The 17,523-nt window shown below is 29.2% G+C and overlaps 1 protein-coding gene across 3 annotated transcripts in view; it reads left to right on the top strand.

Moving 5' to 3' along the window:
• The window catches only part of Pdk (pyruvate dehydrogenase kinase), a 22,310-nt gene extending 5,422 nt beyond the window's left edge, over positions 1-16,888 (top strand). The window contains exons 3-9 of one of the 3 annotated variants that reach the window (XM_014420485.2): positions 17-201; positions 1,777-1,950; positions 4,236-4,399; positions 4,528-4,642; positions 5,963-6,072; positions 6,601-6,712; positions 16,815-16,888. In XM_014420485.2, the coding sequence (XP_014275971.1) occupies positions 17-201; positions 1,777-1,950; positions 4,236-4,399; positions 4,528-4,642; positions 5,963-6,072; positions 6,601-6,712; positions 16,815-16,873 (919 nt within the window). In that variant the 3' untranslated portion in view covers positions 16,874-16,888. Of the gene's footprint in view, positions 1-16; positions 202-1,776; positions 1,951-4,235; positions 4,400-4,527; positions 4,643-5,962; positions 6,073-6,600; positions 6,713-6,886; positions 10,535-16,814 lie in introns of those variants that run through there. The other 2 variants (XM_014420491.3, XM_014420499.3) reach the window with 2 other exon arrangements.
• The last annotated feature ends 635 nt before the right edge of the window (positions 16,889-17,523 follow it).

The following is a 17,523-nucleotide window of genomic DNA, read 5'->3' on the forward strand; positions in this document are numbered from 1 at the left end:
TTTTTTTTTTCTTTAGGTTTTGTGAGGCCTTGACCAAAATTCGAAACAGACATGCTGATGTTATCCCAACAATGGCACAGGGAGTAATAGAATTAAAAGAAAGTCATGATATTGATGTTCAAACAGAGCACAGCATTCAGTACTTTCTAGACAGGTTTTATATGTCACGTATAAGTATCAGAATGTTAATTAACCAACATAGTAAGTGCTAATCAATAGTTTGTTTGCTAAAATCATTGTTATAGCCTATTTTATTTAATTAAGAATTACATCATTTCTTCTTCTCAATTTATCCTCTATTAAATTGTAATGGAGTAGCCAGCTTGTTGGGGCTTACCCAAGCTTCCCTTACCTGTACCAGTTTTTTCACTCACTCCAGTTCATATCTCTATCCTTACTAGTCTTCTTCTGCTCAGTCTGCTGTGTATAAGCAAGTATTAGTTAGTGATGCTAAGCCTGGCACACACAAGTGAGTTAAAAGCCGAGTGGCTCTACATCGATTTAAATCTTACCATGTTTGTATGGAAGCTCAGAGGAATTAAAGGTTAGGAAGTGATGATTAGTGAGATTTCTTGGGAAATGTCAGCTTTGCTGTGCGTGTCAGATCCTGAGCACATCTATTATCTTTTTTAATGAGTGTACCAGGCATGAAGGTTTTGGGAATAGCCGAGAGCACCAGATCAGGCCAAATGCCATTCAAGAATAGGATCAAGTACCTATGAGGTTCTGTTAATTATTATTCCTTATTAAACTGTTATATTCCACTTAGATATTATTTTCAAAATAGCTTCCATACTAAATGATGAGGATTTACTAACATATAACATAAATTACTAATTTGCTAGACAATACAAACTCTTCCTAAAATTTGTTTGTAGTAGATTGTGCACTCCTTTCGTTAAAAAAAAGTTAGTAAACCAGCCAAATCAACTATTATTAATATGAACTGTTAATTATGTTATTTATCTTATTGTCTCCTTTCTCAGTTTTTCTGTATCTAGAGACCAAAATACCCTTCTGTAGTAATAAATACATTTCACTTGAGAAATATACCTACAGTGTTAAACAATGTTGGATCCTCAAGCTTTTGTCCTAGAAATAGTTGAAAATTATTGAGAAAATCTGTTTATAGCAGGTGTGTGATGATGATTATCTTGCCAAATTAAGAGAATCAATGCCCTAGACCAAAGAGATTTTTCTGCCTAAATTAAATATCTTTTTAAACCATCAAATAAATTTTGGGTTTTGAAAATAATTAAATAAATAAAATGCCTCATATACATCTTACTAGCTGAAGTATTCGACCTGACTAGTGGTTAAAATATATTTTGAATTTTTAGTACATCTCAGTATGTTGATAATTTAATGTATTTATATTTAATGCTTATGTACCTTAAATACAAAGTGAGATGAACTAAGACTATTTAAATTGTAGTTAAACAATAGGACAATGAATTGATGACACAAAGTTTCACCAACTACTTATATTTTTTCTTATGATCTTTTAAGTATTAAGTTAAATCCATATTATATTACTACTTATGCATTGGCTTATGGTCATGTTGGTTATTACATGGAAATATTGATTATGTGCATTTATCAAAGGTAGAAGGTACAATGCATGATACAGTGAGTGGTAGGACCTTTTTCCTTGTATATTTATATAGACCAAAATTAATTATATTTTAGTGAACAGATAAATTTTCTAGTACTGCTTTTTTTAAACAATTTTATTTGACTGATTTAAACCATTTTTATGATTATTATTGATTCCAGCATTATTGTTTGGGAATGAATTGCGTGATAAGGAAAGAAAAACAATGCACATTGGATGCATTGATCCTGAATGTGCCATTAGATCCGTAGTCAATGATGCATATGACAATGCTTCATTCTTATGTGACCAGTACTATTTAGCATCACCGAAGCTCAAGATTCAAGAACAGAATGGTAACTATTTATAATTTTATTGATTTATTATATTATATTATCAATTATATGTAATTTTAGATATTATTGGTTTGATCACCCAATAATCAATCAGCTAAAGCAAATGTCGGTTTTTAAATTTAATTTAATCAAAAAATTCAAGACTCGGTGCCGAAATTCAACACCAATCGTTGCCTAAATGCCTGCCTCTACTAAATCTAATCAAGATTTAAACCTAAAATATGAGACCTAACCCACCATCATACCTATTTCTCTTCTTAACCATCTGCTCAGGACTCATTATCTTTTGAAGAATTTATCCTTTATCAATTAAACAATTTGATGGCTGTCAAGCAACTAATATTTTTGTAATTATATTATGTTTTCTTGAATATAGGACGACCCTAAATATAAGTTGACCTCTCTTTTTGGAAATAATTTTCAGTTTTTAATTATACTACTAATAAGAAATCAAATTTCAAATAATTTATCAAACAAGAAAGAAGGAAACATTCTGAAATTAGTTACTGTATTACATTGATCACTAGTGGCATACTATCACAAAAGTATTATGATGGAGTTATGAAATCAGAACACACCTTTTAGTTTCTCCTTTAATTTTCCTAATTAGGCCATTATTCTTCGTTTTTAATTTTAAGTACCATTTACATCACCTATTCTTCTGTTTTGGTTTCATATAACATTTATTTACCTTCTCAGCTTTCAGTTTAAATACAAGGTGCAATCTCAAAGTTTCAAAACTGATCAAACCAAAAATTTATTAAATAATTTTGGATAGCGAAATAAAATTCTTCGAAATATGATTCTTGAGAATCAACACACCATTGCCAGTTTTTTTTTTCCATGGTTTATTGGCTCCCTAGATCTTTTCAAACAAAAGGCTTGTAAAGGACCTGGTCAAAGCTGCTTGGAATCATGTCGAATCACTTCCCTTTTAGGTCTCTTGATTCAGGGAAACAAAAAAATGTTACTGGGAGCTAGGTCAGGGCTATAGGGAAGCTGCTGCAACTTTAAACTTGCCTAAAACTTCGGCATGGACAAGGGACATGTTGACCATGGAAAAGGGTGCATTGTCATATTGAAGAACCCAATCATCTTTGATTTCTTGGTGGATTCGATCCTTCAATTCAAATGTCAGAGCAATCCAGTGTAAAACTGAACGGTGACAGTCTGGCAGTGTTTAAAAGTTCACCCACTTTCTCTAAATCGGTTCAGCCTGTTGAAGGTCTCCTAGTGTGGACCTTGTCTTCATCTTGCAGCCATATTTGAACCATTGCACGTGACTAGCTTCTTCTTTATAGGCCTCTTGAATCATAGCAATGGTCTCTGTAATGGTTTTGTTCAGTTTCGCACAGAGTTCCATCTAATGATGCTGCATTTTCAGATCCCTGGCAGAGTCACTAACATGCACTCACACCTCTATTTGTCACTCATGCAGTTGGTTAGCTGACACTTCCATTACCTTGTTGGTGAATTTGGCCTCTGTGGCCTTCCTCACTCGGGAAAAAACACTCTTGAAACTTAGTGAGCGCATCTTGTATACCCTTTTCCTTGGACACAAATATCATCCCTGATCATATTTTGAACAAATATTTTTTATTGCATTTTCTCTTCTAAAAATGTGTCGTATTAAGCGAATGGCTTTTAATATTGATATAAACTGTATTTAGTCTCCCATCATGAAAGTATAAACAAAAATAAACTATGAAGTGGCTTACAAGAGTTTGTCCAAACTCAAATTTTCCTAGAAAATATAGGCCATCATTTCACTGGAGACAATTTTAGAAAGAAAAAAAAACCTTGTTCTATATTTGGACTGAACTTTGTCAATTTTGGTTGTTTTTAAATAATTGAAGTTATTTTAAATCCTGTCTCCAGCAAAATATACATAACAGAGCAGGTGTCTGACATTCTGATGGCTATTTTTGGATAATATCATAATCCATTATTGCTAATTAGTTATAAATTGATTTATTAATTAATTAATATGAGAGATATATTTAATCAACAGAATATTCTTGTTGTACTTAATTTTATGGAACTCTTTAAACATTTTTTTATGTGCCTGTTATATTTTTTTCATTATCCTTGAGTAATTAAATTGATAAATGTTATATTGCAGAAAATATTTAATTAAGAATTAATAGGCATTTACTTTTACAAATTCCAAAAGGTATAATGTTACTTACCCAATCCCCATCACCTACTTGAGCACTATTTTTTTTTTTGTGAACTTAAAAGAATTTATGGGTTAGAAGTGTTTTAAAAAATATAAAATTATGTAGGTTCTGGAGGACCCATCCAATTTGTTTACGTTCCATCACACTTATACCACATATTATTTGAATTATTCAAAAATTCTATGAGAGCTGTTATGGAACACCACTCTGATAACTATCCACCTATTAATGTTATAATTGTCAAAGGAAAAGAAGATATTTGTATCAAGGTAATTAATTATGTGTATGAGCAGTTTTATATTATATCCTGATTATACTGTTTATTATAGTTTGTATTTCTAATTTTTAAAATGTAGATAATTTTTAAAGTTTTTTTAATTTATCATTAAACCAATAGGTTTCAGATAGAGGAGGTGGTATACCTAGGTCTCAGACTGATCTTCTTTTCCATTATATGTACAGTACAGCACCTCAGCCATCCAAATCAGACATGGGCACTGTTCCATTAGCAGGTTAGTTTGAAATGAAAACTAATTTTTGTCTGGGATACCTAGTTCCTTTAGAATAATAACAATGCACATATAGCGTGCCATTTGTCTACCTCGTCATGATTTAAGATACTAACTGAATAATGAAATTATTAAACTAAAATACAAAAATAATGAAATTCGTTTATAGATATCTATAAATACTTATTTGCTCAAAATAATTGACAATAGGATAATAAACAGATTAATATATGTAGTATAATAATAATATATGTAGCTTTATTCATTCATACATGAGGTAGATTGATAATTATGGGGATGGAGGAATGGTTTGTGTTTAAATGAAATTAATAATGATGAGGGTTTGTGAATAAACATGGATAGGGAATCCCAATACAAGGTACCCAGGATGTTAACAATTGTTAACAGGAAACTGTTGAAGGATAGAGTTTAGAAAAATTGAGAGCTGGAATCTCATGTTTAAATGTGGACCAAGGAACATGGGTAAACAAATTAAGGATGTTAAGAATCCTTCTGGTTCTAATGGTTTGGGAGAGATATACCCCCTGGAAGTATTTCCATTGGAAAAAAAGAGTTAAGCCGCTTTAACATGATGTGCCAACTGGAGAAGGAAGAGTGCCTTGGGATCCTAAAGATAAATTTAATAAAAGAATTCATTAATCTCTTCAAGTCCTATCTCTTTCCTACCCGACACCATACGCAAGGCATCTGTAATCAAAGTGGAAGATGAAGAGGTTAGAAGCAGCTAATGGATTTTAGAGGGTATGGTATCGAGAAACCTTTTTAGGAAGTGTCGGCAATTGAGGTAAAGTAAGGGAATGAGAAGGTCCTTGGTGGTTTTAATTATTTCTTCACATATAATGTGTTTTTTTTTTTCTGATATATTGACTTAAAAAGTCAACAAGAACCAGTTTCTTTGTTATTTATACTGGACAAAAATAAAAAAGAAACATATTTTTTTATTTCTTATATATGTATAAATAGTTGACCGTAAAAATTGATATATAGGAAGATGGTCAGGGTTGCGGTCACAAGTGAAACGAAAATAGTTTACTATTTTCGTTTCACTTGTGACCGCAACCCTGACCATCTTCCTATATATTTTTTTATTTCTTGTTTGAAATTCAACATTTTTACTATGAGGTACTGTTGCTTTAAATTAGAACAGTAATTTTACTATGTCTCTCAGCTCTAGATCCTGAGCTGAAGGTTGAATTTAGTGTGAGGGAAGTGGGGAACTTGGTTAGTTAGAGAATGGCATTGAATGCCTCAATGCTTGATAAATAATTCTTTATTTAAGATATTTTTTGAAATTTGTTCCAGGTTATGGTTATGGTCTTCCTATATCTCGGTTATATGCGAGATACTTTCATGGTGACCTCAGCCTTTTATCATGTGATGGTTATGGTACAGATGCCATAATTTTTATGAAGGTAATTTCTTCTTAATCCATATAAAGAAATGATTAATTTTTCCATGATTAATTTAGATATTTAAAATAATTTCTAAGGATTAGTATGTAGTTTTTATTTAATGATTATTGTTACTATCCTAGCCAACTTATTTTGATTTAAAAAGAACACATTTTATCAGATTATTTATCAAGGTTTTTGTTAATTAAATTAATTTCAAATACATGAAACCCTTTGTTATAATTTTACACCATAATATAATTAAATTTAAATAAATTGTGGTCTTTTGTGATCATATTAATTCAAAATAAGGAAAGGAGAATAGTCAAGAAGGAAAAAACAATAGTGTACTCAAACAAAAGTTCATATTTAAAAATGGGTGCAATGTCATTTGAACTATGAAAATGAAATAATTTAACATTAATGGTCTATTATCTCTTTAAACAAAGAAAAAAAGAAGGAAAGAATTGGTTCAAAATATTAATAACTATTGATGTTTTTTTAAGTTAATTAATTTCCGAGTTATTGAATCAATTTTTATTGTTTAAGGCTCTATCAAACGAGGCGAATGAACTGCTTCCTATCTTCAATAAGACTTCTACTAAATTCTATAGGACACCTATATCCACTGGTGACTGGAGCACTCAGAGCAATGCAATGGGTAACCGTCATATTTCTTCCCTTGCAAGAGCCCTTCTATAATTTTATTTAAAGAATTATTTTATCAATTTTCTTTATAGATTTTTAGTTTCCTTTAATGTTTAAAAAAATTTCTATTTGATTTTTTTCCTACATTTATGTTTATTTAAATTGAATATTTTATTATTATTGATAGCAGTTGTTGGAAGAATTTAGCTCCACTGAAAAATTCGCAAGGTATTAGTATTCTTTTTTTTTTATACTAATATGTATAGTTTTTGGCTTGTTTTTGATTTGATTATTGTTTAATCGGGTATTAAATATGTTTGTTTGATTTTATCAATGGCTTGGACTGATGTCAATAATTGAGGCTTTTATTGAGAAGTTCATTTTGATGCAAATGCCATTTTTTATTTAACAATAAAATGAGTACTAAATCATAAATAAATTTACTTTTTTTTTTTTATAATAATCTTCACTTTGTCTATTTTATGAAAATAATTATAAAACCTAAATAGATAAATATTGATTTACTATGAATGTTGATCTGGAATTGTATTTTTATGCAGCAAAAAACTCCAAAAAGTTTTAAAATAAAGCGATTGATATATGTAAACAAACATACTCACTGTTTTTTTGTTTTTGAATATACCAAAAACGATAAACTAACTTTCTTCATTGTGAATCCAACTATACATTTATTTTTATTATTTTTTGTTGTCAAAAATTATTATTTTGGTTAATTTATTAGCTTTTTTTTAAGAGTTTTGTTTTTTGTGTTAAATTCAATTTTTTAAAACAAAATTGTTTCAGGATTTGTTTGTTTTTGTTATAATTTGTTGCTTTACTACTGTTATCTAGCTTGTGCATTTATTCGTATGTTGGTTTATTTGTTGAATTATGTTAAAAATAAGTATAAGTTCTGTTTTATTAATTGAAATAATTAATTGTTTGGTGTGTATTTGACATTCCACTAGATATTGGATTTTTTGTTTATTCCCATTAATAAGATTAATTGTTGAGTTTTTAAAAATTGTTTAATTATATTTACTATTATTATACGAAAATGTTATCTAGTGCATGAGTAATCCAACACAAATTGTAGTATAGATATTAATACTAAAATTAAATTTAAAGATAGAGATATTTTAAGTGGAATTGTGATTATACCTGGCCAGATTGCTGATAATCGAAAACTACAATTAGATGAATCTGGCATAATTAATTAAAAATTAAATTTTCCATTGCTTTAATTTTTGTATTGATTTGATCTTAGATTATCAAATAAAATGGCAAACTGAACTTTTATCCTAAGAAATTTTTCATGCTGTATCATCAGAGGTCGAATTTTTATGTTACGATAGATTCTAAACTATTAAGTAATATGTAACAGAAGTGTTAAAATTTGCAATATTGTTTTTTATGTAAAAACCCTAATAATAAAATCAATTAATATTAAAAATAATAAATTTATAAAGGTATGATATATAATAAATAATTAGTGTTTAATTTTAGGAAAAGAAAATTTGTTTCCATGAAATAAGATACATATAATTAGTAATTTCTAATATAAAAAAACTATTTAAAGCCCTTGCAATCAAATAAAGATGGATAGAAATTGAGTGAATATGAAGCTAATTTAAAGATTTCTTTAATTCATCAATGGAATTCATTGAATTAATTTAACTAAACTAATTTTATTTAATTTTAATAACTGAATTTATATAAATCATAAATTATGATTAGTTATATAGAAATTCATAAAAATATATTTCTATTTGAGTTAATGAACATTTTCTCATGGTTTCACTGTTCTTAATTACCGATCATTCAATTATGAACAATGATGAAATTTGTTACCAAAATGAAACTATATGTTTCAGAATTGTAAATAATGTTGCATACTTATATTTTCAAAGAATAGTAAATATTTTAATCAATGGAATTATAGATTAACTATTTTAACAATCATGTGTACAAAAAACATCCTTTTGATGAATAACTTAATTCTGGGTATAATTCTTTTAATAGGTATTCTTGTTTAATTTTTATTTCAATGTGTTTTTTGGTTAAGTTAATAATTTATTGAATTTGGTTAATTATAATGATAATATACAGTATGAGTGAAATAAAATAAATTTTAAAGAATTCAAAAATATTCAGTGCACTGCATTATAATTCAGAAAATTTGGCGTTTTGACCTTATTCTTATTTACAAAAAAAAAAAAAAATTACTCCTTAACTTAATGTGTTGATTCTTCCATTGCCACCTGTGTGTGCTAATTATTCCAAGGCCACCTGTAAGAGCTAATTCTTCAATGGCACCTCATCTTATTCCTAATTGTGCCTTCTAAATAATATTCTTTTTATTTAGGGCTGTGGCTAATGTATCAAAATCCCTACTTAAGCCCAGATTCCATGTTGACGGTGATATAGTTAGTCTCAGCGGTTATAGAAATGAACCTTTGCTAAACTATGAAATTTGCTATAATGACAGTAATGTCTTGTTATCAGGATTTGCTTGATACTTAGTAGTACTACCAACTATCTGCCAATACCAAACGTACTCCAACATGTAGAAACCTTGGCAATGGGCTATCGTACCTTATAACACTAACTATATATACAATTTATAAGCTTGTATGTTTCCTTTTTATCATTTATCAATGGTGGCGATTGTTATTGTATTTAATTATTAGTTTTTATCATTTTATTCAGTTGATCATAAAACTCAACTTTTATTATTCAAGTTGACCTATTAGTAAGGTTAGGCGTGTAAATAAGCACTGTCTCAGTGTTGTGATATTACTTTCACTACAAATATCTGTTGCATGGAAATGATCCTTTAATGAAACTGGGATCAATACATAACAATTTTTTTTTGCCCTGGACGTTTTGATCCAAACCTACAAATGGCTGCTCCTGATAGATTAGCTATCAAGATCGTATATATCCATTAAAATTCTAAGTACTGACTAATCTTTTGTGTGATTATATTTTAAATTGTGTCTATACAACCATTGTCTAAAATATTTACCCTCTTATTGATATAGATTATTTGTTTACTAAGTAAATCATTTTAGTATAATAGTTTACCTCAGTATCTCTTAAATTAGAGGATGATTTTTAGGTCTAACTTTGAAAGTTAAGGTTCTGTGACCCCATTCAGAATGAATGCATAATTCTGTTGGATTTTATGTATCAGGATATATTTATCCTATAGATATGTATAACATATGTTTATTTACTTGTATGTTTAAATAAATTGAGACGATGCTCATTCTATCTTTTGTGTGATTTGAAAATATATTGTTAATGTGATTATAAGCTTTAAGACTAAAATGTTTTAATTGTTCACGCATTTGTAACTAGATTCATTACACCAAAGTTTATTGTAAATTTTAATTTAAAATAACTTATAGTATCTGTAAATATTTTATAATTTTGTACAGATGTTCTTAAATGATGAATTTTTAACCATACTAAGCATATTTTCATCAATTTGATTTTTCATGAGCCATCTTAACAACTATATACAGATTGTTTATTTTTTTAATACTTTATCATGATATAAGTCCCAGGCATATCAATGATGTTTTTAATATAATATATTCTACTATCTAATATAGTCTAACCTTTATTATTTATTAGGCCACATTCACTCTGCTTTCTGTGTCAAGTGAAGCAAAGTTCTGCTTAGATAGCAGGTGAGCAATTACAGAGAATTTAGTTCATTTTGATTTTTCATAGAATTTTGAAGTTTCCATTTTGTTTCAGTAAAATTATTTTCAATTTATTTTTTACCAATAAAATGAATGTCAGCAATAAAAATCCTTCCAAACTAGCAATATTTATTTATTTCCACTATTAGAAGCGTTTCCTAGTAGTCATTTTAAACAAAATATAATTTTGAAATTATTTTAATTATCCATGAACATTTGATATGTGATAAAATAGGAAGTTTTCTCATTAGAAAAACAACTGAAGTTATGATTGAAGCATTCATTCTCTTTGATTCAAAGCATTTAAATTATCGTAAGGTGAAGATAGTCTATTTAATACTTACCTACAAAGAGTTGTTATTTAAGTCCTCTCTCTATCTTTGCTTTGCTTCTCATTGCATTGTGTGCAGTACACTTAATTTTCTTTAAAAATGATGAAATTTAAGTTAGTAGATAAAAATTCTGCTGTTACTGTTTAAATTATTTCATTATTAAAAATTGAAGTTGCTTAAAAAATGTTCTTTTGACTTAACTATGGTGATTTTATGTACCTTGATATTTTTAAAGGTATCTATTTACAACTACTTCCCTTGTCTTTTGATGAGAGAGGGAAACAAAGTGAATGAAAGAGAGCGAATTCTTTTTCGCTAAACCAAAATAACAAACCATGGTAATTATTTCCATTATTTAAAACCAAATTTCCTAGCATGGCTTGTTCTTCCCATTACTAATAAATAAAATAAAGTTGTAAAGAGTGTAAAAATAACTGCATAATATATTGTAAAATGTAATAGGTAAAAAATTGATGTGTCAAAGAAACAATTAAAGAAAAATAATTTAAATTTTAGCAAATCTGATGTTAATTGTTCTCTGTTTATGTAAAATGTAAAAATTTTCTTTAACAAAAATTGATGTATGAATCACTATTGTTCAGTAATGTTTGTAAACTGTTATGTGAACTTATGTTAATTATTAACCAACACTAATATATCATAGAATATTGTTTTAAAATGGTATTATTCATTATTTATTCAACTATAAAATGACAATTATTATTAATTATTTTGAATAATAAAAATTTATTTGAGGGGTGTGCCTGGGATACCCCACTACCTTTGCACATTCCCTTATATCCAATATAGTGGGTAAAAAAAAAAATTCAAACCATTAAGTACCTGAATACCAATCTGCTAATACTAATATTTTTTCAGTTCTTTAATCTTCTTAGTAACTTCAAAGCTTTCTCTTCTAATTAGTCATTTGAAGATAAAAATGGTTTTAAAACATTAGAAAATGAAGGCTCGTGAAGATTTGAAATATTACTTATTCTTTGTCAAAACCTATATTTTTTGTAATTTTAGTGAAATTACAGGGTTTTGCTTAGATGTCTTAAGAAAGAATTAAAGCAGACATTTTTGTTGTTAATTTTTTTTTTTATTATTAACTTTATAGTATCACTTTTATTTCCTACGAAAAGCCATATTAAGCTTTAATATTTACATAAATATATAATTTTTTGCTATTTCTAATATAGGATTTGATGCATGATCAATGTTAAGGTCTGTTTACTCTCATATTACTGAATCATGTCTGTAGTTACATAATTAAGTATTTAATATGTAATTGTATACATAGATGTAATAAATGTTTTTCTGTTACTAACTTTCCTTTAGAATATATTTAGATTAATGTTATTGGAGTTTAGTTGAACTAATTTTATTATCATTTTAGTTAATTTGTTCACACTCTCTTGTTTTATCTCTCTGTATATTGCTTAAGCAGTCTTTATTTTTTTTTTTTTAAATTTGAATATATGATATTATTATTGTAGAAAACTGTAGGACAGTAAGTTAGCTTAAAAGAATACCTCATACCAACATCTTAGTAATTTCATTGGAGACGTATTCAGTGTTATTTAGTAAAATGATGATGAATATAGTTAAAATATATTAATAATCATCTGTTATATTAAATATTTTGAAAATTTGTATAAAAAAAATTAATTCATTCAACTTTGTTTATGTATTTATTAATTACTGTTCAGTTAATTGACAATTTTATTGTAATTTGAACACTATATTTATACTGCTATAACATAATTTAAATATATATTTGTTTGTTACAAAGTATGTGGATAGGAGAATATTTATATTAATATATTTGATTTTGTAATCAATCTTGTGAGATCCTAAAATGGTCAACATAAATATTATATAATATATTTATGTACGATACATTTTTGTACAATTTATATTTTTGTTATTTTGGAATGTTGTTTAAAATAAAATATATGTACTTTTATTGGGTTTTATTATTTATGTTGGAATTTCAATAATGCACAAGAATTTTCATTTTGTGTTAATTATTGGATTAAATGTATAAAATGAAAATAATTCATAATAAATAATGTGATAGAAGCTCATTTGGATTAAATTAAATGTACAAATAAAATTACACAAACTTAAAATTAAATATGAACCAGGGCTTATTTCAGACAACACAGCAAGGTACAGTTTTTAAGCTTTCCCAATATTATCATATCAGTTATTCTGCAATTATCCTCCAAAAGGATATTGTTATCTTCTTGAATTTTTTTGTCTCCTTGATGGGATTTCTTTACTCCAGTCTAAAGAAATCAGACTTGAAGGTCCCTCAAATGTACTTTTTACTATTACCCTTCAGTTACTACGGAATACACCAGAAGTTACTTGAGTAGTGCAGATATATTTAACAGAAACCTCTCTTCCAAACCTGGAGATTTTTATTATTTGTTCTTATAATAATAAATATTCTTACAATTGAAACTAAAAGGTAATAACCAAATTTCAACTTATATAATTAATTTGTAATTATGTATTTAAATAATTACTACAGCATATCCATCCTTAAGAAAAATTATTGTATATTCCATGCATTTTTCCTCATTATCAAAAGAGAATGGTCTGTTTCTTAATGTGGTACTGCATCCCGCATGGGGACAGTATCTCATTCAGCATTGATCATATGTCATCTTTTTTCTGCACTGAAACTTTCTCCGAATCATAAGCATAGATTGGGCATCCTAAGCCACACTATCCACCCTCTGTGATCGTCTGGCTTCCTTCACATATATCTGATTTTTAGGGATAATTACATGTCCAACCCACCTGAGGTGGCTTACTCAATAGAGGTTAGTATATAAACATACTCATATAGCTCTATTAGTTCAGCATTATTCTACCATTGCCACTTTCCATATGAACAGATTGGTTATAGTGCTGTTTACATGGGTATTGGCTTTTGTTGTCCCAATCCACTTGGTGGGTATTTGCTCATATTGCCAGATATCCATAAGTAGGATCTACATATATTTTACCACTTGGTCTTCCAATATATACATATATATATGCCAATTCTCATCTCAGTGATGGCCTTAGGGATTAGGATATGCAGGTCCTTTCTGTATCATTCCCATCTAGCAAAGTGAAAACCTGTCCATTTGCTTGGTCTGCTGAATTTTTTCTATGATTGCCGTGATAAAGTATTTTCACCAAAAGTGAAAGGTCGCCAATTTGTTCTACAAGGGAGGAGACAGGAATAAGCAATCTATATGTCTCCTCCTGATAAAGAGTGAGGTCCTAAAGAGTTTTATTTATGTAGCCTATACTATGTTCTTTCAAAAGCTAGTCACCCACAGCAATACGGTTGTACCGAGGGGAAGAGAACCGCTGATGCCCTGCTTCCAGTTCGCTCTGACCTAGTAGAAGACAGAGCAACATGTTATATTTTCCTCTAACTTCAAAAGAACGAAGCCTCCAGAAAGTTTTATGCTCTTATAAATAGAGAGCTCCAGGGCAGGTTTTACCTTACAAACTCTTACCCTTGTAAGAGTTAATTCCTAGGAGACAGAATCATCAGAAGGATAAGTATCTCTTAAAGGACTTGGAAACAATTAAGGTCGTAGCTGGAAAACAGGTGTCTGCTTGAAAGCCATGTATTTAGAAATCTTGTGAAGTTTTGTAAATGATATGTTATTGTATGAAATCAGATTTCTTTCATTGTGGCATTGATAATCGATACTATCATAGAATACAAAAAACAGTTTATTTTAGGTAAATAGTTTGTTCTTATCATAAAAGGGTACCATGGAATAGAATTAGGACAAAAGCCCTTTTTTTCCATATCAGGCACAAAATAAATTTATAGTGGTCAAAAGATTTAAAAAGGCAAATCTTTTCACTGATGCCAATCCAATCTTGTAGTTGAATTTTAGTCTGCTTTCAATAATCTTACCAAGCTGAAATTTAGGAAAAATACACAAAAACTGTGGCGATGCGATAATCAGATGACGAATCAACTTTCCAAACGATGCCATTGATTTTGTTGAGAATTGGTGTAACCATATCTTATAAATCTGAGAAGATTTCTTAAAGTATGGCCACATGTTTCCAGCCTGATCAAATGTTTACCTCCAGATTTGACCAGCCACATTACTCATCCAATGCCGATTTGTGTGTATATTAGTTCAAGTTGGACATGAGTGTGACCCTACTTTTAGGGGTACATCAGCCGAACTTAAAGGTGATCAGTTGTTCAGAACGACGCGGATAATTTTGACAAAAATGGGCATAAACCTACGTTGAGACAAGTTCTGTTTCGGACCTTTTAAAATGTTCTCTCTCTGCGAAGACAATCAGTTTGTTAACTTTTTCTGAAAATTTACGAAAATAAGAAAGAAAGGCTTTACTAAACCACCGTTGAACTTTTCTATGGATATAGAAATATAGGATATAGGGCTGAAAAACTTCTCTCATTCAAACTGTTCTACCATCTTTAAAAGTCAAGATACTGCTTTTGAGCTTTGGTACTAATAAAACAGATATTGGAGATTCTAAAAATGCAATACCCCCATAGTGCTTATGACTGCGGACGCCTCTTTTCCAGCTACCGCCTCAAATGTAATTATTGAAAAGTTGTTTAAAGATTTTAATCCACAACATGTCTTGCATATCATTTTCTACACCCATATTATCAATAGGAAAGGAAGATGGAAGATAAAATACAAAAACAATAGTTATTTCATCTAATAATTATCTGGAATGTCTTATAGAAGTGTGTTGTTTGAGCTTCTGTTAGTACTTGGTTGGATTATATTGTTTGTTAATTATGAGAGATAGTTGACTGTAGATGACGTACGAGGAGAATATGGTTGGGGGTGCGGTCAAAGAGAAACACAAATAAGTTGGTGTAAACTATTTTATTGTGCTTTGTAACCTACTTTATTATATATTGTTTGTTTTCTCTTCAGTATTTGTTTTCTTACTACCTCCTATACAATGTTCTTTTCCCAACACAATTGTTTTTCAAATCTTTACTAAATTTACTGTACCTGCTTCACTGAGTAACAAGTATGTTTCTTAAACATGAAGTGGTAAAGTGGATTTTTGAAACCGTTATCGCTTGATATTCTTGAACAAACAAAGGCTCATCTTTTTTCCTTTCTAGAAATCTAAGTATTTCATTTGCTACCTCAATAATCGTTTCTTTGCATGTCAAGGATGTTGCAGACCACCGCTTGGAATCAACTCATCAGCTTAATATGCAAAAGGGTGCTTTCAGTTCACTAAAAGTGGTAGCTAAATTATCCATTCCTTAGTTAATGTCTTTCATCTAATCGTGGGTACCCTGCTTACCACTAGTTGGCTTAAATGTAGACTCTTTTCCTATTTAAACATTAAAATCACCAATTTTCATAATAACTCTTGTAGCTCATAAAAATAACGTTTTGGTGTGATAAGCATTGCTCTTTGTCCTCTTTTTCACAAACTGCAGTTGGAGAATGAATAATAATTATGTTATAATTACAGAATATACTTTTTAGGTGTATGCAACAAATTTTTAGACCGTTTTTTTTTTTTTTTTTAGCTGAGATTTCCAATAATTTATTTTATATCTAGAGTAAATATAATTATAAATCCAAAATTTTTATTATAGTGTTTAAGTTATGTTGGTTGAGAAGGGAACTGTTATGGTTGCGTTAATTGCTTCGTAATAGACGATGAAGTTTTCATTTTATTTAATTTTTTTACGAAAAAACCCTTGGTCATTCGACCTTAGGGACGGCAATAATCTTTGTACATGTCCAGTCGAGTTGTACCTGTTGTGGAGCTGGTATGTTTGAAATTAATTATCTCATTATTTATTCTTAATGAGGTGTAGATAGTTGACCGTAGATTAATGATTGGAGAATTTTGTTGGGGGTGCGGTCAGCAGGGGTTGCTGACCGCACCCCCCGACAAACTTCTCCAATTTATTCTTATTGATATGATTTTTCAATCAATAAGGATAAACATTGCCCCTAGACTTTCATTTGTAATTTTCTTCTGAGGAGTCAATTTTATCATCTAACATCTTCCATTTCAGCTGAATTCTTCAGAGACAGTGGCAGTATCTTATCAAATAGCCCTAAACGAAAGGCGTAATATGAGGCAAGAAAAGTTAACATCCTGAAGAACAAGCCAAAAGAAAACTGAGAAATCACAATAATTCTATTAGAGAGGTACATTAGATTTTCTCAATTTTAAAATCAAAAATAAGTTACATAAAATTAGACTCAAATATTTGCTGTTTTGTTATCGGGTTGTAAAAAATAATCAAAATTTATACTTCAGGTGTTATTAAATTTGAAATTAGAGCAGAATATTGACATTATTTTCTTCATATTTGAACATTAGCTGCAAATATATTATAGTAATTATGTAATGAATTAAATGCGAACCAAAATATGCAAGAAAACTTTAAATTGAATAAAAATATTATGGTCCAACATTCAAGAGAAAAAGAGTTTCCTTAACGTTCCTATCTTCATAACATTTTCTAAGGAGCTTATGTTTTTATTTTATTTTGTATACGTTCCGTATCAACTTTCCTAAAAAAATACAATAAAGTATTTAGTTGTGCGCTTTAAGAAATTGGATCTGACTGAATGTATTGTTACCACGAAGATGGTGAAAAGGGGAGTCTACCCTTTGGCAGTACGATCATTAGTTGTACATCATTTGCTGATAGACGAAAACACCAACTCTCGTGCTTGAAAATGCCTTGCAGCACAGCATGGCCTTAAAGCACGAAG

This window comes from Halyomorpha halys, unplaced genomic scaffold (genome assembly GCF_000696795.3).
Source record: "Halyomorpha halys isolate HHAL.00 unplaced genomic scaffold, Hhal_1.1 Scaffold18.1, whole genome shotgun sequence".
In the NCBI taxonomy this organism is placed as follows: Eukaryota; Metazoa; Arthropoda; class Insecta; order Hemiptera; family Pentatomidae; genus Halyomorpha; species Halyomorpha halys.